Below are 26261 nucleotides of genomic sequence, written 5' to 3'. Positions count from 1 at the left end.
AGGAGTTTGATGAATTCATGAAACTCAGCATAAAAGATTAATCCATCTGTCAGAGGACTTTCTTGTCTGGATTATCATCACTCTGGCCTTCTGTCATCTCCTCTCTCCGTACTTTTGCATGGCTGTGCCCCACACCAGGAACACTGTACCCACTCACCTTGCCACCTCTTATTTCCCTGACTTCCTTCAAGTCTCAGTAGAAATCCTTCCTTCCACTGGAGGCTTCATGGTTCCCCCCAGTCCTTACTGTCTTCTCCTCCCAAAGTCGTTTCTCCTCTCCATCTTCTCTGCATGTGCCGTGTACCTGCCTAGATGTTTCCATGCTATTTCTAAAACGTAAGCACCTGAGGGCAGGACCTGTTGTCCACCCTCCTCTTATTGTCCCCAGTGCTTGATACAGTGCCTGGCTGGCACACAGTAAGCTCTTAATAAATGTTTGTTGATTAATTCAGCTGGCCTTTCATTTGGTCTGCTAAGGAAGTCTCTCCACAGTTCCAAACAATCAATCCCTCAGAGCACAGGCTTTTCACTACTTGCCCTCATTCCTTATGAAAGAAAAGACTAATTTCCAATTACAGTTTAGTAAAAATGAAGATGTAACTTCTTCCCATGCAGGGTCATGGACCCCCTGAAATCTTTCCACAGGTCCTTGGGCCCCGGGTTCAGGACCCCCCCCCCCCCAATTCAGCATATGAGTTGCCTGTGACTCATACATTAAGGGACTTGTTCAAGGTGAAGAAACACTATACATACAACTGAAATCAAAGGGGAACCCCACTGGCACCATGTTCTAGGCGAATAAATTACTTGGGGAACACTTGAGTGGCTGCTGGGTCAAGGTAGGAGTCAACTTTTAAATACTCACTAATGCAGCACACAAAGGGTTAAATTGGTATGTCTGTATAAACCAAAATAAGCAAACAGTTCAGATCAAGTGTCCAAAAGCTCCAGGGGTTTCGTTTTGTTAAAAAACAGGCAGTAATTCCATATTTGGGACGATGGAGTTGGTCGCTCCAACCTGGCTCCCAATAGCACCAAGGCTTATGTTACTGGATTTTCTTAGTGGGTGCCAGCTCTGAAAACAAGGCTGACCTTGTGGAAGGGTCCTTCTGAAGAACTTGCTTTATTTCAAATGGAGTTTTGAAATATCAGCTTCACTTGGGTGGGAGATGCCTGAAGAGAGAGAGAGAGACAGACAGAGATGGAGAGGTAGAGAGAGAGAGAGAGATTGTCACCTGTTTTTTGTTGGACATTATTTAGGACAACCATATTAAAGGCATCTGTCCCTCTGACAGTGGAAATTATGCTTAGTTAGCTCATTCATAATAATAACTTATTATATAATATAATTATATTAACATAATAATAAGCTATAATACTTTAAGGCTTATAGAACTTCTATATCCACAATCTCTTTTGATGGGCAATGAGGTAACACAGTGGATAGAGCACCAGCCCTGGAGTCAGAAGGATCTGGATTCAAATATAGCCTGAAGCTCACTCTCTGTGTGACCCTGGGCAAATCACTTCACCCTGTTTGCCTCAGTTTCCTCTTCTGTAAAATGAGCTGGAGAAGGAAATGGCAAACCACTCCAGTGTCTCTACTAAGAAAACCCTTACAAGGGTCATGAAGAGTGAGACACAACTGAAATGACTCAGCAGCTACGATCTCATTTGATTCTCACAACACCCTGTGGAGTTATTCCTCATTTCACAGATGCTCTCTGTATAAGCGAGACAGTCCCTGCCCTCAAAGAGCTTACATTCTGATGGGAGAACACAACACAAAGAGGAGGGGGCCATGAGCGCACTAGAGAGTGTGTCTCTCCTAAAAAGGGAGAGTTTAGGAACAAGTCAACTGCTGATCAGATGATGAGAAAACAGATCCACATTCAGTTTCTGAAATCGCTCCCCTTGTTGGTCATTCTGTAATCATCTGTAATCAGGTCTAATAAGAAACCTTCACATGTGAAATAAAAATTGTTCTCCATTCTGTCTTCTATAAATGTAATTATGTGTATAGTTGGTCAAGCCTTAAAAATGAGATGAATTTCAGTCATTTTGGTAAAATGTAAAGCTGCATTTACAAACATCAATGTATGTACAGCCCCAGCAAGCAAAACTCTCACACACAAAGTGGGTTTAATACTCTTAATGAATACTGATTAGCATTTCTAGAACACGGTGATTTGCAAAATGCTTTAATGTGAGTCCTTACAACGACTGTGAGGTAGGTGCTGTTTTACAGATGGAGAAACTGGCAGGCAGTGGTGATATGACTTATTCAGGCTCTCACAGTTAGTACGTGTCTGAAACACTCAGGTCTGAGAAGCTTCACACTTCATCCTCTAGGGTACACAGCTACCTCAAGCAAAGGAAACCCAGCTGAAAATATAGATGAACCAATTATTGCTTTAAAATATTTCATATTTGCTCACTGAGTTCTTTTTTTTTTTTTGACAGGTTGAAGAGAGGCCCGAAAAGGACTTCGCTGAGAAGGTGAGTAGGTTCTAGTAATATTTTTGTCTCGTCATTTTTAAAAATTCGGACTTTATAGCTTTCAGAATTCATAGATGAGATGGACAAGGAAAAGTGTATTATTGGGCTTTCAGGGAACAGGAGAAGAGGCAGCTGAGAATTAGATGGGGTTGCTGTGGGAAATCCTGGGAAAACAAGCCCACTGCATGTTTCTTCCCATGTTGGGCCAGAGGATCAGAGTGTGTGGCAAGCCAAATTCAGGGCTCCACTGATGAAATCTTGGGATGGGCTGGCTTTGAGCTGCCCTCTTGCTTCTGGCCACCCACTGTCTAACTGCCAATTTCCTGGTTTAGAAACCACCATGAAGGATTGGGATGTGTTTATAATCATTCGTGTGGGTTTAGAAACTGTTTGATCCACTGGATAGGAGAAGACAATTTTCAGTTCTGAAAGTGGTCTCTTAAAATATTTTAGGGATCTCGTAACATGCCCAGCTTATCAGCAGCCACATTGGCCTCTCTGGGAGGAACCTCCTCTCGAAGGGGCAGTGGGGACACCTCAATCTCTGTGGACACTGAGGCCTCCATGAGGGAAATCAAGGTAAGATATAATTGAATGGTTCCTACCAGCCACCAAGAATTAGGGGAGCCTTTTTTCTCCCTCTGCCTCCTCTCATGTTTCTCTCACTGCATTTGTCCAGAAACAGAAAAAGAGTCTGAGTGGGAGACCCAACAACTTGTAGTTATAGAAGAGACTTCAGAGCAGTGTGTTCCATACTGTGCAAAAGTCACTGTGGGTATTAATGAAATTTTTAGTCATAAACATGATGCAGGCAGATCCATCACCAGGTTGAACATTGTTCAGCACCTCCCATGGGCTAAGCACTGGGCTAGTCACTGCACATATAGAGATGAAAGCAAGTCCCTGCCTACAGGGAGCTTATGGTCCATCTGCAAGCACTTTGTTAAGGGCCTATTGTGTGCCTGCTATGCCAGACACTGGAGATACAGAAACCAAAGAGTTCTGGGTCTGAATCAAAGTTTATATTCAAATGATTTTTAAGCTCTTATTAAGCCCCTGCTGTGTGCCAAATGCTGGGGATATTGAAAAAAAACCCATAGTCCTCACCTTTCAGGAGCTTATTCAACCAATTCTTTTATCATAATGGTGAGGATTATGGTGAAGATAATGTTGAGGGAGGGTGTGGATAGAGGAGATGGGAGTGGGGAAGGGGCTGGGACCAAGAGATAACCAGCTGTAACTGATCCTGTTTGTAGGGCTGCCTCCCAAAGTGCACAAGGGGCATTAAGTTATAATTAAGCGATCATTAAGAAACATCCAAGTACAAGCTAGGTCAAAAGGGCTGAATTTTTCTGTTTTGAAAGAATGTTATTTTAAGATTATTTGAGGAAAATAGTTTTGCCTCCATTCCAATGGTATCTGTCCCTATGAGGCGCCATTTCCCAGGGGTCAGCCCTAAGTTGTTGCCTCTTCCAATCCCCTCATTTTGTAAAAGAAGAAACAGGCCCAGGGTAAAATGACCCGCCCAAAGTCACATGAGTCATAAGCCGCAGAATGGAGATTTGAATCCGCACCCTTGACCCCATATGCTGAGCAATTCCATGGGAGACTTTCGGTGTTTTCCAAAATCCTAAAACAACATCACAGAAGGTATTGTCCTCATTTCTGCGTTCACGTATTTTAATAATTTTATGTAAGTTTTGCCCTTTGGGAAACTAGCAGCTGAAACTCATCTCCGGGCAGGAAATGCCCATCCCAGAAGCCTGTGTCAGCCCAGAGTTTCTTGTGACCTTTGTCAGTCTATTGCTGTGACGTCCTTTCCTCTTCTTGCCATTTTCCTCAGGAGATCAATGAGTTAAAGGACCAGATTCAGGATGTAGAAGGCAAATACATGCAGGGTCTGAAAGAAATGAAGGTATCTGTTGGCTGCATGGCAGCCATGTGTGATGGATGACATTAACCCAGCCTAACTTTGTCAGAATTAAAACTGCCTCTGAGTGCTCTTCACCAAAACCATGTTGGGAGTTTTTCTTTAAAACTTCGCGTAGAGAGACAGGAATGCCACCCCCATTGGATTTCCCATTAGTCAGTCATCTTTCCAAACAGAGAGTGTACATCATCTCACGTCAAAATGGTTTGGTAGAAGTGTCACTAGCATGCTCCCTGGTGCATGCCCTGGGGCCTTTTTAAAGCTTGGTTTTCTGCATGTTGAGTGGATCCCTCTCTTGACCCTGCATTTCCATACGGATGATACATCCAGATTTTGTTACTCACATGATGACCTAGGACTGTGGTTGGACAGTGGGTGTTAGGGTTCCAGCAGGCTGGAGGGAATCCAACTGGGGCTTTCTGCACCCAAACCTAGCAGAATTGAGGGATCTCAGCATACTCTTGGGAGGGGGGCGCATTTTAGGAAGAACTAAACATTTTTAACAGACCCAAGCTGAGACTCTTATCACCTCTTTGGTTCATATTGGCCTCACAAAAAGAAGTTTCTCCTCACAAACTTCACAAAAGGTTCCTCCTGGTGAGTTTTAGGTGGGTGACAATCCCTCCACTAGTGTGTCTGGCTCCTTGGTAATAGATCAGAATCTGTGTTCTGTTGAATTTGTCCGAGGGCACTTCAGCATGTGCCTTTAAAATCAGATGTTGCTATTACAAGTGAGAATGTTGATAAGGTCTCACTCACATGAACCGGACTGTCCTCTCTGGCCCTGTACACTCACTTGTTGTGGCTAGACCTGAGGAAAGGACAAAGCACATGCTTTTCAGTAACTGTTTCGAAATCACGGGGAAGAGAATTTAGCTGAGAGAAGTCACTGATAAGACTTTCTAGGGGCAGGGCCTTTGAAATGGATCCATCAGAGGAGCATCTCAGCCCCCTGAGTTTGGATATGCAGGGTTTATGAGGTTACATGGAAAGTTGTATTAGATATAAGCTGTATTAGATATGTATTAGCTATAGATAGATATTAGATATGCAGAGTTTATGAGGTTATCTGGAAAAGTGTATTAGTTATAGATTGTGGCATGATTTTATTCTGGTTTAGCTTTTTTTTTATTTTTAGCTCAAGTAGGTTGGGATCTCTGTGATCTAGTAATAGTTTGTAAGTGACTGGATCATAGGTTAGGACCTGGAAGGGATCTGAGAGACCATTGAGTCCCATCCTGTCATTTTCCAGGTGAGAGAGATGATCCAGGAAATATCTGAGGCAGAATTTGAACACGGGTCTTTCCGGGTTTCCTATGCACAGTGCTACCTCAGTCTCTCAAAGTCTCTTCCCTTCTCTAACCCTCCCCCTAGGAGAGAACACCAGAGCAGGTAGCAGCACCCTGCAGGGCAGGCGAGGGGGGTGGAGTTAATTGAGTAAAAGATACATGGCCAACCCATCACTTGCACGATTGGCCATCTGGGCACCACCTCAAATATGACCTGAGGGTAACAGCCTCAAAGATTGGATGCCAAGGAGTAAGACCTCTTGGTCTATGTAGGGACCACATTCTTAACCCACCCTACTCAGGGGCTCCCCATCTTCCCCAATTTCTACTTTGGGAGTTAAATGGTACCAGCTCTGCACTGGCAGGCTTACTCCCTTATTTGTGGTTGTAACATTCAGAATATTCCTGAGGAGGGAGGGCAGAGCAGGAAGGGGGATAGATAGCTCATCAGAATTCTCATCCATTAAATTAAGTGCTCACTCCAGGCCAGGTGCTATGCTAGGGATGAGATGATGCTCACAGGGACAGGTCTTCAGGAGGAATTGTGGAATTTGCAAAATATCTTACACACAGTGTGAGCTAGGTGCTGTTATTATCCTTACGTTACAGATGTGTTAACTGAGGCTTTGCAAGAGGAAGTCACTTATCCAAAGTCACACAGCCAATAATTATCAGAGCCAGGATTTAAACCCACTTAGCTGTTCCTGCCTCTGCCTTTTCTACACTTTGTAATCTAATACATCCTCATCCTACAGAGAGGTGAAAAATAGCCCCTTGCCTACCCTCAAGTACAGTCTTCTAGGGATCCCATGATTCCTTACATGTCCTCTCTGCTATCAAGCTGAGCCATCCTTTTAGCTAAAGAACCTTCTCAGCCCATGCTAAGAATACTAAGAGTACACACTGGACTGGCCCTCCAGGCTTCCCATAAATGATGGTGGTTCACAAGCCAGTGTTGTATCCAAAACTAATTAGTCATTTATAAAAGCTGTTCATGAAACAGGAGTTGAAGTACAGGCTGGATGTAAGGTTCTATCATTTTAGTGAAAATATTTTACAAATTGATAAATGCCTTAGTTCCTACCGAGAGGTTACCTGAGGATCTTGGGACCATAGATTTAGAGCTAGAAGAGACCTGAAAGACCCTCTTATTGTCCCAGTCCCTTCATCTGACAAGTTAGGGAAAATGAGACCCAGAGAGGTCAGATGGCTTGCCCCAAGGTCTGACAGGTAGCATAGTTGAAGCCATGTTCTCTGACTCTCCAAGGTACTTATCCAGACTTTCCTTACTCCTATCTTGGAAACAGTGAAGAATTCGGTGTAATTCCAACAGTGGGCACCTTTGGGTGCTAAATTAACAAGACCCTGTAGCAGCACTGGTACCATTAGAAGACTGTGAGGCTTCAGATATTGCATATGGCGGGATCCCTTCGTTTTTCAAGCTAACATACTGCCACAGATGAAGAGCTCTTTCCATTTTGTAGATGTCTGCCATCTTGATGAATATGTGATCCAGCTACTGGGTTATTAACAACTAAGTCACTTAACTGGTAGGATGTTGGTAAAGGCATAACACAGTGAAAAGCAGGAAACTACAAACTTCAAATTACTATTTGTGGTAGATTCCCTTCGAGAAATGGGGTCTGAATTTGAGACCTGATTAAGATGACTGCCATTTAAAAATCTTTTTCCTCCCTGGACCATTAAATTTTTAATTTAATTTAATTTAATGTTTTTCAGTTAACAGATTAAAGATCTAACAAGTTGTTCCCTCCCTCCTCTTACCTCACAAAGATTAACTTCCCAAGAAATATCCAACTAATGATCATCTTTTAGTTTAATCTCTCACTTCAGTTTCACAAATATGGCATGGTTTCCACAGGACTCCCTAGCTGAAGTCGAGGAGAAATACAAGAAGGCCATGGTTTCTAATGCCCAGCTAGACAATGAAAAGATGAACTTCATGTACCAGGTCGACACCCTAAAGGATGCACTGTTGGAACTAGAAGAACAGTTGGCTGAATCTCGAAGACAGTATGAAGAGAAAAACAAGGTAAGTGAGGCACCATTTTCCTCAACTGGACAGTTGGACCACAGTGGACTCTTGGAAATAGAGAAAAAGGGAGAGGGAGAATGGGATCAGCTTGGATTGGGGTTTAAAGCCCATGGCTAAGTCTTGGTTATTTCTTCTAAAAATAAAACCCTTCAGTCCCTGGTCTTGTCCCTTTCCCTTCCCCCAACCCAGCCCAACTGAACCCAGGAATTTCTGGGAAATGCTTTCATTGACACTTAAATCCAAATCAGATTTTTCCACAAGAAAATTACAGAATCTTTTTATATTTGTGAAATTATTTTTCAAGGGCAAATAGGACACTTTCTTAAGGCATTTGCTTCCTTTTTATCACATTGTTACAAAACAATGTTCTTATATCATAAAATACAAACTTTAGTGGAAAAGGATCACTTCAGAACAAACTTTTAAAAACTTAGACCCTTTACTCCTTGGAGGGTGGAGGAGGGTACCCAGTGCTAGACATGGTGAAGAGATTGCAGAGGTGCACAACCAACTGAGGGCAGAGCTAAGCTCTCCTTAAGTGTGGGGGTTTGGGTTTCGGTCATCAGAGGGGCAGAGGGATGAGGATGATAGAGATGAGGGGGCATCCCAGAGTTGATGAGATTTTACAGAATGATGAGGTGCTCCATTTTTTGTCAAGTGCTTTTGTCACAGTAAAGGAATTATTCCGCCATCACATTTTAAGCACCTACTATGTGCTAGACCTTGGGACAATTACTAGAATAGTCCCCGCTTTGGGGAGTTCACCTTCCTCTCTTCTTGTGTTTGTCCTTTACAGGAATTTGAAAGACAGAAGCATGCCCACAGTGTGTTACAATTCCAATTTGCTGAAGCAAAAGAGGCCTTAAAACAAAGGGAAGAGATGCTCGCAGTAAGTAGCTTAGTGTGTCCCCCTTTTGCTTGGGCACCAGGTCATCCCATCAGGGCCAAGAATGGCAGTGACACGACAGGCTTGGGGAGAAATAGAGAGTTTGGATCATTCTGGACCCTCACCCCACGGGCTTCCCTGAAAGAGATTCCAGGGTTTGGAGTTTGGTTTTTAAATTAATTCTTACATATGTTTTTGATAATTGTTTATTATTGATCATTTTATTTTTGATTAATTTTGGTTTAACATTACTCAGATTTCCCCCTTTACCAAGATGCCAGTGTTTTAGCTGGTAAATGTTCTCAAGTTTCTTAATGGTTAGAATGAATGGATTAAACTGTGCCAGCCAACCAAATAGCTGTTGCTTCCTGGGTTTCCTTTTAGCCCTGAGAAGTAGGAAGATGAGGAGAGGGAAGGGTGGAGCTGCACCCACCTACCTGGCCCAATGTGAGCCCAGAGCAGGCATTTTACAAAGTCTTGATGAATTGAACACCCTTACCCTGGGTTATTAGAAGACAGGGGTCTCACCCAGGTTGGAAGTACAGCAACCACTCATGGCCTGACTTTGCTGATGCTCTATTTCTGACATGGGCCGCCTCAGGAGACCTAATGGCCCACCATTCCCATGGACTCACCCTCCTGATGGCTGACTTGGTGCAGACACCTGATTGGCTTAGCCCACTGTGGCTCAGAACTCAACTGGTCAAGAAATCTGCCAATCTCAGCTTCCACAGTGGTTGGAATGCAGCTGAGAAATCATATAGCCTTTTCCTGGCTAGTGCCAACCCAATCCCCCAACATCTGGAAGGACTTTCTTTCTCCTGCTTCCCTTGGTCCCCTGAGGCAGAATTGCCCCCAAGGGTCCTTGGTCTTTTCTTTCTGCCTGTTTAACCCTTAATCTGCTTTCTGTCTTCTCTGCTCCTGTCCCTCAGGAAATCCGGCAACTGCAGCAGAAACAGGAGAGTTATATCAGGGAGATTTCTGATCTTCAGGAAACAATAGAATGGAAAGACAAAAAGATAGGGGTAGGAACCTCTCAAATCTTTAGAAATGTGTTTGAACAAACTGCCTGCTTAACCAACATATAAAACAAAATTAGTTTTCTTTTAAAGGTAGTATGTGTAGGCCCACACATTGAGTCTGTGTTATTCAATGGTTAGGGTTCCATGCATGAATGAAATGCCCAGAATTAATCTTTAATTCAAAATGTAAAGGGACTTTAGGCAAGCATTGAAGGTCAAAGACTAATCGACTTGGTGTGGTGGAAAGAGTGTGGGATTCAGAATCAGGGGACCTAGATTTAAATCTGCTTCCCTCATTGGACCTCAGTTTCCTTTTCTGTAAAATGAAGGAGCTGGGTTAGATGACCTCTAAGGTCCCTTCTAACTTTGTGTCTAAGTTCCCAAGATCTTGAAAGCCCTGTGCTGTGACTTCCAGGGCACTGAATTACCAATAGCCATATGGTTATCATTTAAGATACACCCTCTGTGAACGCTGTCCCCAAGGAGGACGGGGGCTGTCTCAAATGGGAGGGAGCTCACCATCATAGGAAACATCCAAGCATGGCCATTTGTTGGGGTATAGTACAGAAGCTATTTCTTCAGGTACAGGTTGGATTAGGTGCTTCCAAGGTCCCTTCTATTGCTGGAATTCTGGGGTTTTCTTCTCCACAGTATTTCCTTTGCTTTGGCATCATACCAGCCGATGATAACAGCAATCACAATAATAGCTAACATTTGTAGCTATTACTTTATAGCACTTAAGTGAAATACATTTTATAGGTATTAGTTAATAGCACTTTAAGATTTGTAATGCATTTTGCTTGTTATCTCATTTGGTCAAATTAAATCATAAACGTAAAGAAAAGAGACGTGGAGGCAGAGGCCTGCCAACCACCGTCTTCCCCTCTAAGACTTATCACGGCCATTAGCACAGTCGGTCCACCCAAGGACTCCAGTTGGTGGACACTGCTGGTATAACTATGCCCGTTTTACCCATGAGTACCCAGGAGAAGGGAGATGGAGGGATTTGTCCAGGGTCACACCCCTGGCAGAATCCAGGCCTCCCCTGACTCTGGAGTCCAGTGTTCTTTCCCCTTGCTGCTAGACAACTCTGGGTGAACATGGTGCCTACCATAGAACACTTCTTAACCCTCCCAGGCAGCTAAGCATTTGGCCATTCTTTGATAAACATGCGTAGACCAGCCTTCACTTACACATTCAGTAACTCACTCAAAAAGTTGTTGTGCTTTGCATTCTGGGGTCAGAGCTAGCTCAGGTCCTGGGTTCGTGTCTCACCTCTGACGCAGACTAGCTGTGTGACCAGGATAAATCACCTCACCATTCAGTGCCCCCCAACAACCCACTAAGATGGGAAGGCACTAAGCAGGTGCCAGCCTGCATGAAACAGGGAGTTCCCTCATTTGGAGCTCCCAAAAATGAAGAATCCAGAACAAAATCAATGACAATAAAAATACACAGATACACACCTATAGGGTATATGCAAAACTATAGACATGCTGTCCCAAAAGTCCGATGCAATTAAACTTTAGTAGCGTCAAACTCAACTAAGACTTTTGGGACATAGATTGATCACTCAATCATGGATAAATGGGTACGTAGAGAGATTGGTGGATAATATCTGTTCATGCCTATATCCATAGGTAGATAGATGACAGATCAATAGATAAATCAAAAGATTGATGATAAGTAAATAGAGATCATGAGTGGATAGGTAGAGTGATAGTTCATAATGTTATGTGCATAATAAATACACATATATATACATAGATAATATCTGTGTGCATATACATATGTGTGCATACATATATATATACATAGGTAGCTAGATAATAGGTCAACATGATAGGTAGCTACAGAGAGATGAGAGAGAAGTAAAGAGAGAAAGATATAATGTGTCTGTGCACATAGAGAAAGGCATGGTATGTGATGCTCAAGAGAGACTTCTCAAATCAATATAGAACCTAAATATGTGGATCTTCCAGAAGATTAAATCCCAGGAGCTTCGATCAGGGGCTGGGGCCCTTCCTTTGCCATGGATCCCTTTGGCAGCCTGAGGGAGCCTGCAGAGCCCTTCTCAGAATCATATTTGTAAACACTTGAAATGTGTAGCATTACAAAAGAAACCAAATACAGTGAAATCTAGCTATCAAAAAGCTTTTTTTTTTTTTTAAAGTTCCCTCATCCCCAGGTGGAGAGCCCCCACCAGTACCTGTCCTTCTCTGTTATTGGTCACATAGCCAAGTTTGTGGCTTCCAATCATTGCTCATCCCCAGGCTATGGAGAAAGCCATAGCATTTCTGTAAACTGGGCTATGTTAAGGATAGGGAACTTTTGGGTGAGAAAACTCCCTTTCCCAATACAGATTGTCACTTCTCTGCAGCATTGTAGAGAACAGCCTGGAGCACTAAGGTTAAGTGGCCTGCCCAGGGTCATACAGCCAGGATATGTCAGAGGCTGAATTTGAACCCAGGTCTTTCCTGACTTTGAGGTCAGCTCACTATCCACTACACCAGTCTGCCCCTAGCCCAAGGTAAAGATGAAAGACACATCCCCTGTTCCCCAGTGTCACCCCAGCTCCAGAAATGTAGGCATCTGGGCATTCTCCAATCCTTCCCCCACCTCTGCCTTACCTAGACTGGACTCCATGCTTAACTGCATCTGTAACTTTCACCTGCCCTGTCTAGTAACTCAGCGCTTAAGACTTTCTTAGACTCTAAACCTCCTTCTCCTCTCCCAATGTTTCTGAAATCATCTCTGCTTGTCTCTACCTTCCTCTTGTGTCTCTGCCTTCTCTCTGGGTGCCCCCACCACTGCCTCAGGCATTAGAGAGGCAGAAAGAGTACTTTGATTCCATCCGGAGTGAACGAGATGACCTTCGGGCCGAAGCCATCCTGCTGAAGGAGGAACTGAAGGTACGGGTACCTAGACATGGCAGCATCTGCCCAAAGGCAGCCAGGGGCCTGAATCACCAAAGGGGATGGATACCACCCAAGGGGCTTGAGAAACTCCTTCCAAGAGACGTTTACCTTCTTTGGGGCAAGCAGATTCTTGAGATTGGCAGCCCCTCTACACAGCCAGGGTTGGTGTGAAGCTTTCCATACTTAGAGATTTGTAAGCTGCCAATCATTTTAATTTCCAAAAGTTTCATAGGATAGCTATCTGTGAAATAAAGGGGTTGGATCTGAAGGTCTCTGCAGTCCCTTTCAGCTCTGAATAAATGAGCCAGAGCCAGCTGGTGGCATAGTGGAGAGAGCGCTGGCTCTGGCATCAGGAATACCCAAGTTCAAATCAGGCCCTAGACACTAGTGACCCTGGGCAAGTCACTTAACCTTTGTATGCCTCCATTGCCTCAGCTATAAAATGAAGAATCATAGTAGCACCTACCTCCCAGAGTTCTGAGAATCCAATGAGGTAAAAATTGTAAAGTACTCAGAACATGGTAGGTGCTGTTTTTGTGTAGTCATTTCAGTCATGTCTAACTCTCCATGACCTTGTTTAGGGTTTTGGGGTTTTTTGCAAAGATGCTGGAATGGCTTGCCATTTCCTTCTCTGATTCATTTTACAGATGAGGAAACTGAGGCAAGCAGGGTGAAGTGACTTGCCCAGGGTCACACAGCTAGTCAGTGTCTGAGGCCAGATTTGAACTCATGAAAGATGAGTCTTCCTGACGCCAGTCCTGGCGCTGTATGCACTATGGCACTGCCTGGCAGCCTACATATCAATGCTTAGTTTCTCCTTGGCCCTTGCTCTAGTAAACTTCCTGAGGGCAGAGTCACTATCCTCTCACCCAAGTTAGCTTCTCATGCTGTACTTTGTGACTCAGTCGGTCCCTGCACCGCTCTCCTTAGCCCAGCATTCAAGCCTTTGACGATCTGGCACTATGCTGTCTTCTAAGATTTACCCACTCCTGCCCCTCTCAGGCTTCTCCCTTCCAAGTCCCTAAGCTGGACAACTCCCCATCCTCAGCAATGCCCTCAAATTTCCAGCCTACATGCCTTTGCTCACACTGTGCCCTGTTCCTAGAATTGTTCTCCCTACGTCTTTCTCTTATGAATTCCAACCTATCTTTTGAAGCCTCATATGTGTTCATTAATCATTGTTTTCACTGTTAGTTTTTATTGTTGTTGGAATATGGACAATTACCTATTTAAACAAATTTAGAGCCTAGAATCCAAATTGTGGAGTGTACTAAAGAACCCAGTTGTTGTATGTAAGCTGAAGTCTCCGATTTAAGGAACTTTCAGTGTGGGGGTGGTCTAGCTTGTCTGAGTGTGCTGAAACCCATCGCATAAAATGACCGATCTTATGAATAAAGCTGTCATGATTCACTTACTACTAAGTGACACCTAATGGTCAAGCTTGGTATTGCAACCCAGATCACCTAGATACTGTAAATCCTCCAGCCCAGTCAGGACTCAGTTATTGGGACTTGGCCTGTCCAGTTGGGGAGTTTCCACTGCACAAGCAACATACCTATGATGGAGATAAAGGGATGAGTACATGAAAATGGTGGTAAGATCCTGGTGTTGGAAAAATGCAAGAGCTCTGAAAATGAATGAGACCCCTCCCACAGCAAGCAGAGTCCCACTCATGTAGAGCCTTACTTGGGTAAGGACATGCCACCATCTTAAATTCTTTCTCTTAGGAGTTGAGGACTGGGCTGGTTTGTTTGAGTTTTTAAATACAGCTACATCCCAATTAGTATAAATACCGAATCCCCTGAATTGGCCACATGTATTCAGATTTACACATTTCAGGCTTAAAAGTATATAAAATATGGCCAAAAAATATGGTGAATATTGGTTCCAGTTTAATGGAGATATGCAGTAAAAATTCAAATAATGTGACTATTTCAGGGGATTTGTTATTCCCACTTAATGAGACCTTTGTGATAATACATTTTATATTGGATGGCAATAGGGAAGTAGATTCACTTTATGTCATTTTACTTGGTAGCAAGATTTGCCAAAACATAATTAATTCCATATGTGGAGGGATACCTTATAGTCAGCAATATCTCATGGGCATGATTAGACCTGTCTTGAAGGATTAAAGATAGATGAAATGCATCTAATTGGCAGGTACATATAAAGGACCACATCCTGGAACAGTTTGCAAATGCTAATCGATTTTTTTTTTTTTTGCATTTTAAGGTGTTTTACCATAACCAAGCACTGTGTACGAGCAGTCTATTTAGAGAGCACTATCTTCAGATTTTTCTAGAGTAGACTGATTAATATATTTAGTGAATATTACAGCGGTCCTTTCTTATCCACAGAAACATGGAATAATCCTGAATTCTGAAATCACCACCAATGGAGAACCTCTAGATAATCTAAATAATGCCAGCCACCTGGGCTCTCCCAAGGTGTCACAACAGGAAACAAATGCTCTAAAGTCATCCAGCGATGGGATGCTCGGTAAGAACTTGCTGACTTCTGGGCCCTTTTCTTTTTCTAGTTCTCATTTATTCACCTTCTGTGCTTGATTGGAACTGAAGCCATCCATCATCACTTGGTCAATTCACTAATCATGCTGCATGCCACCATGTTCTGTCACTTTCTGTGCATTCTGTCGCTCAGTGGTTCTGATGACCTGCATATGTTGTCATGCAACTTGTTTCACTAGCAATCATGGATGGTCTAGGTGTTCATTTCCCTTGTTCCTCAACCCAGTCAAACAAGACTGGGAAGCAAGGGACCAAAACTCCCAGATGAAGGAACAGTTGGATAGAAACATCTCTTATATCTAAGTTTTCTTTAACTAATTTATCTCTAGTTCACAGAGGAATAAGGAGCAGTCTGGTGATGAAAGAGGTAGCAGACAAGGTTATTTACCAGATTTTCTCTTCTAAAATTCTAGTTAGAGTAGAATGCATTGTGAGAGTCTAAGATATTGCTTAATCAATCAGGTCCAGTAAAGAATACTTGATCATTACAAAAAATACATACGTAGGTGATACCAAAGGTCCTGGCTAGCAATGACATTTTATGACTGTGATTCTGGGTTTCCCTAAGTATCATGAAGCCAGCACACAGGAGGTAGAAATTGCAATAAACCTGCATGCAGTGTTCTTCTTTGCCAGAATTGAAATTATTATACCCATGATGCTTTGTTTCCTGAAACGGGTTTGAGAGTGGGAATCTAGGAGACTGTGAGAACTTGGCATGGTTTATACACTCTGAGGCAATGGGATGACTCATGTTCTCCACTGGTCAAAAACTGATCTCAGTTGTCTCTCCTGATATGTATCTTCGAGAGTAGGTGCTAAATTCTGAGTTGGTTTTCAGAATGTAGCTGGATCTGGAATCAGTAACCTGCATGAGTCCTCACCAGACCCTAGTTACTGACATTTTTTTATGGAGACTGGATAATCATATTATGGCAAACCATTTCTAGGCAGCCAGTTGTCAGAATCCATAGAAACAGAGACCACTAAACCCTACAAAAAGATCCCTGCCAGCTACCTATTGAGTATTATTTTCAAATGTAATGTTTTTTCTTTATATCTTACTGTATTTTTTGTATTTTTAATGTATTTTTTTTTATTTTGTTAAATATTTCCCAGTTACATTTTAATCTGGTTCTGGCCACATTCAGGAATATTGTGGGCCATGTATTTGACACCTCTGACATAGGGGCTAAAGCACTGGACTTGGAGTAAGATCTGAGTTCAAATCCCACTTAAGACACTTAACTAGCTGTGTGTCCCTGGGCAAGTCACCTCATTCCTTTGTGCCTCAGTTTCCTCATCTGTAAAAATGAGGGGGCTGTACTCCATGGCCTACAAGGTCCTTTCCATTTCTGAATCTATGATCCTATCATTAATTTTTCACTTGGTAGCTTTCACTTTCTTTCTATTTCAATTCTGAAAGTGTGAAAGCCCAAAGACAAAAGAATGTGGATTCTAAGCATGTGTCAAACTGAAAAGAAACTAACCTGGAGTTTCTGGATTTTTGGTGAAGATAGAAATTGTCAAAGGCAACTAAAAAATTGACTTCCCTCCTCCCTTGAAGGCAAATGACCATTCGAGGGAGAAATAAGCCAACCGTTGCCTTTGGTCTAAAAGTACATTTTCTGAATCTCTAACCACAGATAGCTTGCTAACTTGCAGACTCAGTGATCAGAGGAGCACTTGATTCTTGTGCTTTAAGCATCCTTGTGTTTTTAAGAATGTGATTTGTTTGTCTTTTCAAAATCTCCAAGAATGAATGCTGCACCCTTCCTGCTTAAGGCAAGAGTCTGGGGCTTGGAGGCCTTGGACTATTGCATCCCAAGTCCCCTTTATTGCAACGAACTGGCCACCCCCTTATGCAGAGTACCCCAGATGTAGATTTCCCAGGCCTCCACTCTCCTTCCCCTTTCCTTAGATAATAGAGCCAAATATTGGAGAACAGAAATTAAGGAAAGAAAAACAGAAAGTGGATGAAGACAGAATCATGTCCACATACTTTAATAGACTGGTTGACAACTGCCATTTTAATAGGATAGATTTTTAAGGGTGAATTTCTTCCAGGAGGTTGAAGGAATTTTGGCAGGAACTTCAGAGACCTTCTTAGGAGACTGTATGCTATGCAGTGGACTTGGCCCCTAATACAATTGAAGAGTTTTCATTAGGTATATAGTCTAGAAATAAGCAAAGCAGTGTTAATCTTCAAATTTGAACATCGAGTCCAGTCCTGAATCTGCTTGTTGGGGATGCCTGCTCCAAAGCTTGTTTTAATTGTGAAAATCCGAACTTGACTTTCAAAAGCCAAGTCCTACACAACCCCTGTTGTCTTTCAGCTGGTGTTGGGCTTCACTGTCCAAATGGTTTACTAATTCAGTTGCTGCTTTGCCTCACAGAATCGGCAAAGGCTGATGATCTCTTATTAACTGGGATTCTTTGATGATTCTCTCTCCTTGGGAAAAGGGGGTTGGGTGAGAGTTAACCTATATTTTTGCATTTGAATCAATAGTAAGTGGCTGCCCCATCACATGGTCCCTTCAATTTTTTCAATGGTCTTTTAGGAAGAGCCAGTGAAGTGGAGGTGGCCAGTGAGAATGTGGACAAAGTGGGGGAAAGCGCGGTCTTGCAGAATCCTGAGCGTGAGCAGCCCCAGGCGGATTCTGCAGAGGCAGGTGTGGACACAAAGGCTTTACCTCCTGATGGGAATGCAGAGGCAGAAAACCCCCCACAAGACCATGCTATGGTGCCCGAAACATTAGCCAAGGATCCAACCCATGTGCTAGAGACTCATTCTGTCCCTGAAAATACCAACGAGCAGGTTGAACCCAGTGAGGGTGGAGACAGACTGGGGGCTGGCTCAGAATCCCATCACCTCAATGATTTAAAAAGTAATAATATTGATCAGATTCAGGAACCTACAGGGAGCCCTCATTTTCCAGGTGATGTGATTAGCCAGGAAGAAGGCAGTTCCTTAGATGCTCAAGATGAAAAGAAAGAATCAGTAGAAAAGCAGAAAGAGGGAAAACCAGAGGAAGAAAGTAGTAGGAAATTAGCTCAGGAAACTGATCTTTTGGGATCACCAGATACTGAAAGAATAGACATAGTGATTGAGAATCATTCAGAAAGCATGCTTGAAGGGATGGAAGCCAAAGAAAGGACACAGGTAGACACAGAAGCAGATAGTGAAAGGGTTAAAGATGGAGCAGTTAGTGGGGATGAAATATGTACAAATCTCACAAAAGGGGAGCAAAATAAAGAGAAAGAAAAGGAGTTCATAAAGGAGGAGCTAATCCAGACAATTCCATCTTCAAAACTCAAGAGTAGTCAGCCAGAAAAAATGGGCAAGAGGGTCCCAGGTGGTGAAAATGAATTGTCAGAACAGAATGTGCCCACAGCAGATAGAGATGGCCAGAAAGGGGAGATATGTGACTCCTCATCCAAAAAATCCAAGAACAAGAAGAAGAAGAACAAGAAGAAAAAATCACCCCCTGTAGATGCTTCTGAAGACGTTAAGAAAAAGTTAGTCTTCCAAAACACAGAGGAGGATGAGGAGGAGGAAGAGAAATTGGAAGCCAAGAATCAAGCCCAAGATGCTGTTGACAAGGTGATCCAAGAGGAGAAGCCAGAAACAAAGACCGATCTTGATGAATTTGTGGATTGTCCAGAGGAAGCCAGAGCTGACTTAGATGACAAACCAAATCAGGAAGTTGATGAAGCGAAGACTCCTGAAGGAGACATAGTTGATGATGGCAAAGTATCCGAGCTTGACAATGGTGCAGCCCATCCATTAGGAACTAGTGGTAAGGGAGACATCAGTCCCTCAGAGGTTACCGAGGTTGGAAGCATAGGAGAAGCATCCACCCCAGCCGAGAAGGCAACGGAGCAAAGCCAGATGTCCAAACTGGAGAATAAAGGAGCAGCGGGCAGTGGGCCTGAAAACGAAGATGCACCATCATCCCCTAACGATAGTTCTCCCACTGAGACTACGGAGGAAAACTCCGAGCAATCAGATGAACAGCCAGAGACCGCTGAGGAAGCATTAGAAAGCAATAGCCTAGACAGTGATGAGCTCAAAGACCCAATGGTCAGTTTGAAGGCAGAGAGCAAAGAGAAAGCCCAGATCAGGACCAGTAAGGAGAAAGATAAAGAAGATTGCACCATGTCATGAGTCAAGGCGGGAGGCTCACAGTAGCTGTTGTAGTGGGAAGACAGCTAGAAGGAGGAAAGGCACTTTGCAGAATAAGTCATATTATAGGAAAACTTAGGGGTTTGCTCTCCTGGTGACAATCCTAGAGTCTAGGTTGGTCTGTATGCACGGTATGGCAGTCAGTGACCGAATCCTTCACTACTCTTAATCACAAGGATCTCCATAGGCACCTATTTAATCTCATCAGATTCTGTCAATTATTGTATTTGTCACCTAGATTTTTAACTGGGGCATGGCTAGATTACTATGAGCTCAGGTTGAAAGAATGACCAGAGAACCAAATAACTACTATTAATGTTCATTGTGGTAATTTCGGTTCAAAGTCAAGGCAGCCTCAATGTCCTTCATTTCTGCTCTAAGCCTGTAGACACATGTGGTTTTGACTGGCCATGCATGATGCCATTTTGTTGTAAAGACCAAACAGCCCTCTACCTGTAACTGATTGATTCTCTCTTGGGTTTGTCTCTAATTCCAATGTCTTCTATTTATCATTCCTAGTATATTTATTTTAATGGGCACATTGTGACGAGTACCGCAGATGATTTCAAGGCAATAAACTGCCAGATAATACTTAGGTCACTGAGTGATAAGGTTTGTACCTTATGAAAATGAATGTTCATTTAAAAAATGATGTCTTCAAGTCCTGGAGGAGTCTTGAGGTCAGATTACAAGTGGACATGCTGATCTAGGCATCTTATCCCAGGTCAAGCCTTGGGGGCCATATTACCAATCATTCCTTGACTTATAGATATATTTTTGTTTGGGGGGAAATTATTTCATTTTATGTGCACGTTACCTATCTGATATACATTATATCCAGCTCTACTGAGATAGATGGGGTTTTTTTCCTAAAAAAAAAAAAAAAAAGAAAAAAGAAAAAAAGATATTTGTTAGTTCATTTCCTAGTACTGTTAATTTCTAGCAAAAGCACATTTTTGAAATGATACATTACCTTGAAAATACCCTTTATCCTTTTGTCTAATCCTCCTTGAGTGTCTAACCTTCATTAACAAGTCCTATACCGAAAGTTATAGCCTTCAGTGTGCAGATTCCTAACTCCTAATGAGCAAGAGAAGTTGTAGACAGTTGAATCATTTTTGACTGCCACTGCACTATCAACTCACTTTTGCTGGTACGTTCTGAAGTTGGTCTGCACACAGGCCCCTGTGTGTTTGCTGCATAATGAAATGTTCTTTTAAAATGTTTTTGAATATTAAAATCAAAGTGTATTCATACATGAATGTCATTGCCATTTATTTGGACGTGTTATGTGGTTTTTATAGCTGTTACAAATCATTGAATACAACCAGACCAAAGTTTTATCCACATTTGAGGTATATATGATAAATGCTGCATATAATTGAAATAAAGTCATTTTATCATTTTAAAAGGCTGTGATGCACCGTCTTTGTTATATGCATAATCCCTCTAGGACTAACTTATATTTGCTTCTTGCTTCCGCTGTCTCCTCTCACATTCCCCTTGTTGTCTATATTAAAAACAGATGTATTTGGAAGCTGATTCCTTCTGGGCCCTTACTGTTTTGTGGGTACACCATCACAGAAAGGTGTTTGTGGCCATTCAGGCATTTGTTTAGTCTCTATTTGAAATGATCTAATGTATATGAAAGTATTTTTTAAACTGTAAGCATCATGTAAATGTATATTAGTTACTCCATAGCTTCTAGGGGAGGATATTGAGGAAACTGGTGAGAAGGAAGAGGGATGTGGGGTCTCTTTCTGATGTCAAAATGGCAGAAACAAGGGATTGGCGTAAATAGATTCATGGGAATGTGAAAGGATCTGGCAGGGCCATGATATGGACAGGCCTGACTTTTGGAGAGCCAGCTGCATTGGAGCTATTCCTAGAAAGCAATTGCACTTCTCTTTTAGGGGATCCCTTTCCGTCGCCTTTTTAAAAATATTTTATAAACATTTACAGATTATTGCTGCTCCATGACAGGTTTCTTGTGATGAGGCAAAACTAACATTACAGTGACCTCATCTGGAAGTGTGTGTAATGTTCCACATCTGTAGCCCTTCCCACCTCTTTATTTTTTAATGGTTTCATTAATTTGCAGAAATTTTTTCTCTTTCTCCCACTAATCCCCCCCTACTCCATTGAAAGAAAAAAATTCCCTCATTGGATCTATACAGTAATACATACATGTCTCTTTCTGCACCCCAAATCTGTCACCTCTCTGCCATAGATAGTATGGATGGATAGTATGTTTCATCATCACCATTCTGGAATCATTGACCTGGAATTGGGTATGGCCATTCTAGATGGAAGTTTGGAATTAGACACAAAAAAATTACATAAACAGTTCATGCCCTTTGACCCAGCTGCCGGACTTGTATCTAGAAGAGATAAATAAGTAACAAAAGGTTTTATATGTACAAAGATATTTTTGTAGTGACCAAAAAAACCAAACTGGAAACCAAAGGCATGCCCATCAGATGGGGAATGACTTTACAAATTGCAATATATGAATGTGATGGAATCCTACTGTGCCCCGAGAAATGAGGAAATAGAGGATTTCCAAGAGACATGGAAAGACTTAGATGAAGTGATAAAGAGTGAAGAGAGTAGAACCAGCAAAACAAATGTTACCATAGCATCAATATTAACGATTTTGAAGACTTTTACAAACTGATAGAGAATGAGATGAGCAGAACTAGGAGAACAATTTATACACTAACAACAACCTTGTAAAAACAAACCATTTTGAAAGCACATTTGATCAATGCGAAGACCATCCATGAGTCCAGAGGATAGATGATGAAAAAATCCTACCTACTTTCTGACAGAAGTGGGGATTTCCAAGAACACCATTCATTCATTCATTTATTCATTCATTCACTCACTCACTCATTCCTCAAATGCGTACCATATGCAAGACCTTTTGCTAAGGAAGAAGGGGGAATGGTTTTTGTTCTTCAGCAATCTCTTGTAGCGGGGAGAGGGGAAATAGAGAGGCAGAAATGTGAGACTGCTTGATAAGAAGGGATTGACCATATGAAATGAATCTTGAAAGATGAGTCAAAGTTCAGCAGAGTGTAGAGGGAAAAAGGCAGCTCAGTCATGGGAAAAGAAGAGAGAGTGTCAAGAAGGCCTAATACGGCTTTGGGGAAAGGTCAGCTGTCCATTTGGCCAGGACATGGGGTGTGTGAAGGGGGATATAGTGCGAGATAAGACTGGGAAGATAAAAAGGAGTCCAGTTACGGAGAACCTCAGATACCAGGCTGGGCATTTGGACCTGATTCAGGGGGCAGTGGAGAAATCTTGAGGGCATCCAAGCATAATGATGCATGAACAGAGTCTTAGGGTAGGAAGATTAATCCAACCAGAGCAATTAGAGAAGACAGGAAAGGGGAGGTTACTGAGGGGGCTGTTGCCATAGTCCAAGCAAGAAGGAAGGACCATCCATGGTAATGGAAATGGAAAGGATGGGCCAGAAACTAGAGAGGCAATGGGAAAATTCTAAGGGACAGAGCACATGACCGTGACCTCATTGTGAAGGTGAGAGAAAAGGAATGAAGAAACTATAGCATCTCCAAGCTGGACAGGCACTTAGACTCTATCAGTAAGATAATTAACTCAATCAAATGAAAGTCTATTTGTGAAATCTATTTGTAAAGCGCTTAGCACAGCAGGTGCTTAGTAACATTTATTTCCTTCCCCCTCTCTGTCTACTCCAACTCAACCCTTACTAAAAGGCCCCTCTGTCACATGTCCCTCAACAAGTAAATAAATTTCAGTACAGATAACTAACTGAATGATGGTGTTGTGAACAGAAGAAAGGGAATCAGGAAGGAGAGCCCCCTCTGAGGAGGAGAAAAGGAGGTCAGTTTTGAGCAGGTGGGGACAGCAGGCAGGTAGCATTGTGAGTACAAAGTTTAGGAGCAGAGTTGAACAGAGAGATTTGGGAGCTGTCCGCATCAAGATGGTTTGTGATAGGCCTTAGGTAAGAGTTCTTGGGGTCTGTGGATGTATGTGTAATTTATTTATATTTGGAAAACTGTATTTCAGTATAGGACCAAGATCATGGTGGGCTTTTTTTTATGGAAGAAGGCCACCCCTTCTGGGGAGACAAGTAGTTTAGAGAGATGTCAGAAATTTCTTGATTAAAATCCAGGCATTGTCTGCAAAGCCCCGGCTAAACTGTAAGATTCTTAAGGGAAGGGACTGTTTCACTTTTGTCTTTCTCTCCCAAGTGTCTAGTCTTTCAGTGCCCAGTAGGTACTTAATAAATGTTTCATTGATTGATTGAAAGGCGGTCCCTCCAAGTGTATTGGCACCATACACGCATTTTTTTTTTAATTTGCTTTTCTGTTTTCCCAACTTACAGCAGATTAGACATAGTAATCACATACCAGCGAGGCCCAGGGACATCCATAGCCACAAAGGGACCATAGATCCTGAACCACCTCATTCTGCTAGTTTAAATTTGGCCAGATTTTGCCTTGTTCCCAGCAAGTGATCCCTTCTTAGGTCCCTGAAATTTTTTTCTTTCATCTAAAGATTTGCTAAACACTTCACATAAATTATCTCATTTGAAACTCACAACCTTGGGATGCAACTGTTAATTATCTCCATTTTACAACAGAGTCTCAGTTGAGATTCAGAAGAATTCAATCTTAGGCAGCATGGTATAAACAATCAGGAAGAACTGCGTTCAGATCCTGACACCAAGCTACTTACTAGTGGTGTGATAACTTCATCCGTCTTGAGTTTTCATTTCCTCAGTTGTAAAATGAGGGAGTTGGGTTCCATAGCCAGCATTAAGTCTGTGACCTATGATTCTGTTATTTGTCCAGGATCATAGTATCACAGGCAGGAAACCAAGGTTGGCTTTACTAACTCCTTCTCTTGGATACCCGAGATCTGCTTGGCCTTTCACCACCTTGTATATTGTAGGCACATAAACATAAACATCTTGTGAATTTATTAGACTTGCAGGTTGAGGCAGATCCAAATTCCTACTCTTCTTCCAGAGACAAGTGAGAGCTGGGTAATTCGCTCAGTGGCACCCAGTGAATGTCTTCAACAGAGATTAAAGTGGGAAAGTGGAAAAACCCGTTGTAGGTTAGAGTTCAGTGTATTAATGCTTGGTTCTTGCCACCAAATGGAGGGTACTTGGAACAATCCAGATGCTGGATTAGCCATAAGCCATTTATTTGCTGAAGATTGTTCTTCTCTGGCACATGGGAGTCACTGACACAGTCAACTAAGCTCAGAGCTTTCACACCAGGACTCTCTTGAGACATTTGTTTACCTGTTTGGTTTCCCTGTCACCTGGTTTAATAAATGTTGTACAGAGAGTTGGAGGCTGAAGACTATCTATCCATGAGAAATAGACTCCCTAAGGAGGGCTTACATCTGGATTTCCTTATTCCTTGAGTTGGCCTGTGCACAAACAACTTTCCCAACGTTTTGGGATGGAAGAATTTACCAGGCTTTGCACAAATATGGCCGCTAACCCAGCTTGGGGTGAGGGTGGGGGGTCAACCTGTAGAAATGAGAGCTCACCTATAACATGGGAATGATGAGGACTGCCCTGCCTACCTCACAGGGCTGTTGTGAGGAGCGTTGCTTTGTGTAAACTTTTAATATGCCATAGAAATGCAGGCTGATACTGTGCTTCCTATAGAAAGCCAGAAAATTGCTATTCTCCCATTCAAATTAACGATGTTCTTTGGGTGACCTGGGTAGCTGGGGGGGTCAAAGCCAGCCTTGAACCTTGGAAGACCTAGCTCTCAACTCTGACACATCCTGGCCATTTGATCCCCGGCAAACTCCTCCCTCGGTGTGCCAGATTGATGAGAAGGTGAACAGAAGGTGCCAGCCCCCATGGATAGAAGTTTCCAAGGTCTGTGCCCAAAGGGCAAACACACCGTAAAAGCACTAGTCATTAAGTGTGTGAGAGAGGGATGATGGGGAAGAAGAGCTCTACAAGCCTCTGTGATGATGCTCAGTTGGGATTCCAAGCGGTGTCTTTTCTCCTTTCCTGATGATATTAAACCATGAAGCTTGTGAGATTTTATGTTGCAGCTGTATTTGGCTCTAGAGTTCTTGCATGCTAACCCTAAAGTAGAAGACTAGCCTGTGCGCGTGCAGCTGGATGCTGCCCCTGCCGTGTCCAGCATGTTCGGGACGTTGGCCCAACACTCCCATAGCTGTACATCTCCCCCCATCCTGTCTGTGACTTCATTCATTGTGGTACGTGCACCAACAACTACCTTTATCACATATGTCACTAACCTGCATGATCATTCTTTACCATTTTTACATTATCTGTGCCAAATGAGGCCCTAGCTGACTCAGCAATGAAACCTATGGTTTTTCTCTTTTCCTTTTTAGACATTAGGCTGAAAAACCTTGTTGATGAACGAGAATGCTTATTAGAACAGGTAACACAACATTTTCTATTACTTGATATGTTTCTGGCTCCCCCCCTCTCTCTTCTGCATGATTCCTATCCTTACGCCAAACAAAGAACAGCCACCCACATCAGGCAGAAAAAATCAACCAGCTGCTGCATCCCATAGTAAGTGTTCCCAGAAATGTACCCCAAATGTACCCTATCCATTGTCTGAAAGCAGGAGTGACGTGACGTTGCATTCATTCATTCAGCAGGTCCAGGTTGTGATACTGAATCTGGCCACTGTCTCTGAATGACTGCCCAGAATGGCTGACAATTTTTGGACAACTCTAAGCTCCATGTGTCCAATGGGATCAAATAGCATTATTCTGAACGCGTCCCATGTAGATGATTTTCATCCTAATAAAAGACTGACAGAAGGAAATTTCATAATTCCCCCAAATAATTCACTGCAGTGATTAAAAACCATCCCTCTCAGAAATTCCGTGTGTGTGTGTGTGTGTGTATGTGAATGTGAGAGAGAGAGAGAGAGAGAGAG

At 42.6% G+C, this 26261-nt stretch overlaps 1 protein-coding gene across 41 annotated transcripts in view; it reads left to right on the top strand.

Moving 5' to 3' along the window:
• The window catches only part of LRRFIP1 (LRR binding FLII interacting protein 1), a 195748-nt gene that overhangs the window by 161474 nt on the left and 8013 nt on the right, over nucleotides 1–26261 (top strand). For 20 of the 41 annotated variants that reach the window (XM_072640624.1, XM_072640621.1, XM_072640610.1 and 17 more), the window contains 9 exons: nucleotides 2464–2499; nucleotides 2953–3078; nucleotides 4343–4414; nucleotides 7601–7771; nucleotides 8571–8663; nucleotides 9593–9685; nucleotides 12502–12594; nucleotides 14961–15102; nucleotides 17693–20728. In XM_072640624.1, the coding sequence (XP_072496725.1) occupies nucleotides 2464–2499; nucleotides 2953–3078; nucleotides 4343–4414; nucleotides 7601–7771; nucleotides 8571–8663; nucleotides 9593–9685; nucleotides 12502–12594; nucleotides 14961–15102; nucleotides 17693–19299 (2433 nt within the window). In that variant the 3' untranslated portion in view covers nucleotides 19300–20728. Of the gene's footprint in view, nucleotides 1–2463; nucleotides 2500–2952; nucleotides 3079–4342; nucleotides 4415–7600; nucleotides 7772–8570; nucleotides 8664–9592; nucleotides 9686–12501; nucleotides 12595–14960; nucleotides 15103–17692; nucleotides 20729–25701; nucleotides 25752–26261 lie in introns of those variants that run through there. The other 21 variants (XM_072640629.1, XM_072640625.1, XM_072640622.1 and 18 more) reach the window with 6 other exon arrangements.

This window comes from Notamacropus eugenii, chromosome 2 (assembly GCF_028372415.1).
Source record: "Notamacropus eugenii isolate mMacEug1 chromosome 2, mMacEug1.pri_v2, whole genome shotgun sequence".
Taxonomy (NCBI): Eukaryota; Metazoa; Chordata; class Mammalia; order Diprotodontia; family Macropodidae; genus Notamacropus; species Notamacropus eugenii.
This window is presented reverse-complemented; position numbering and strand designations above follow the sequence as displayed.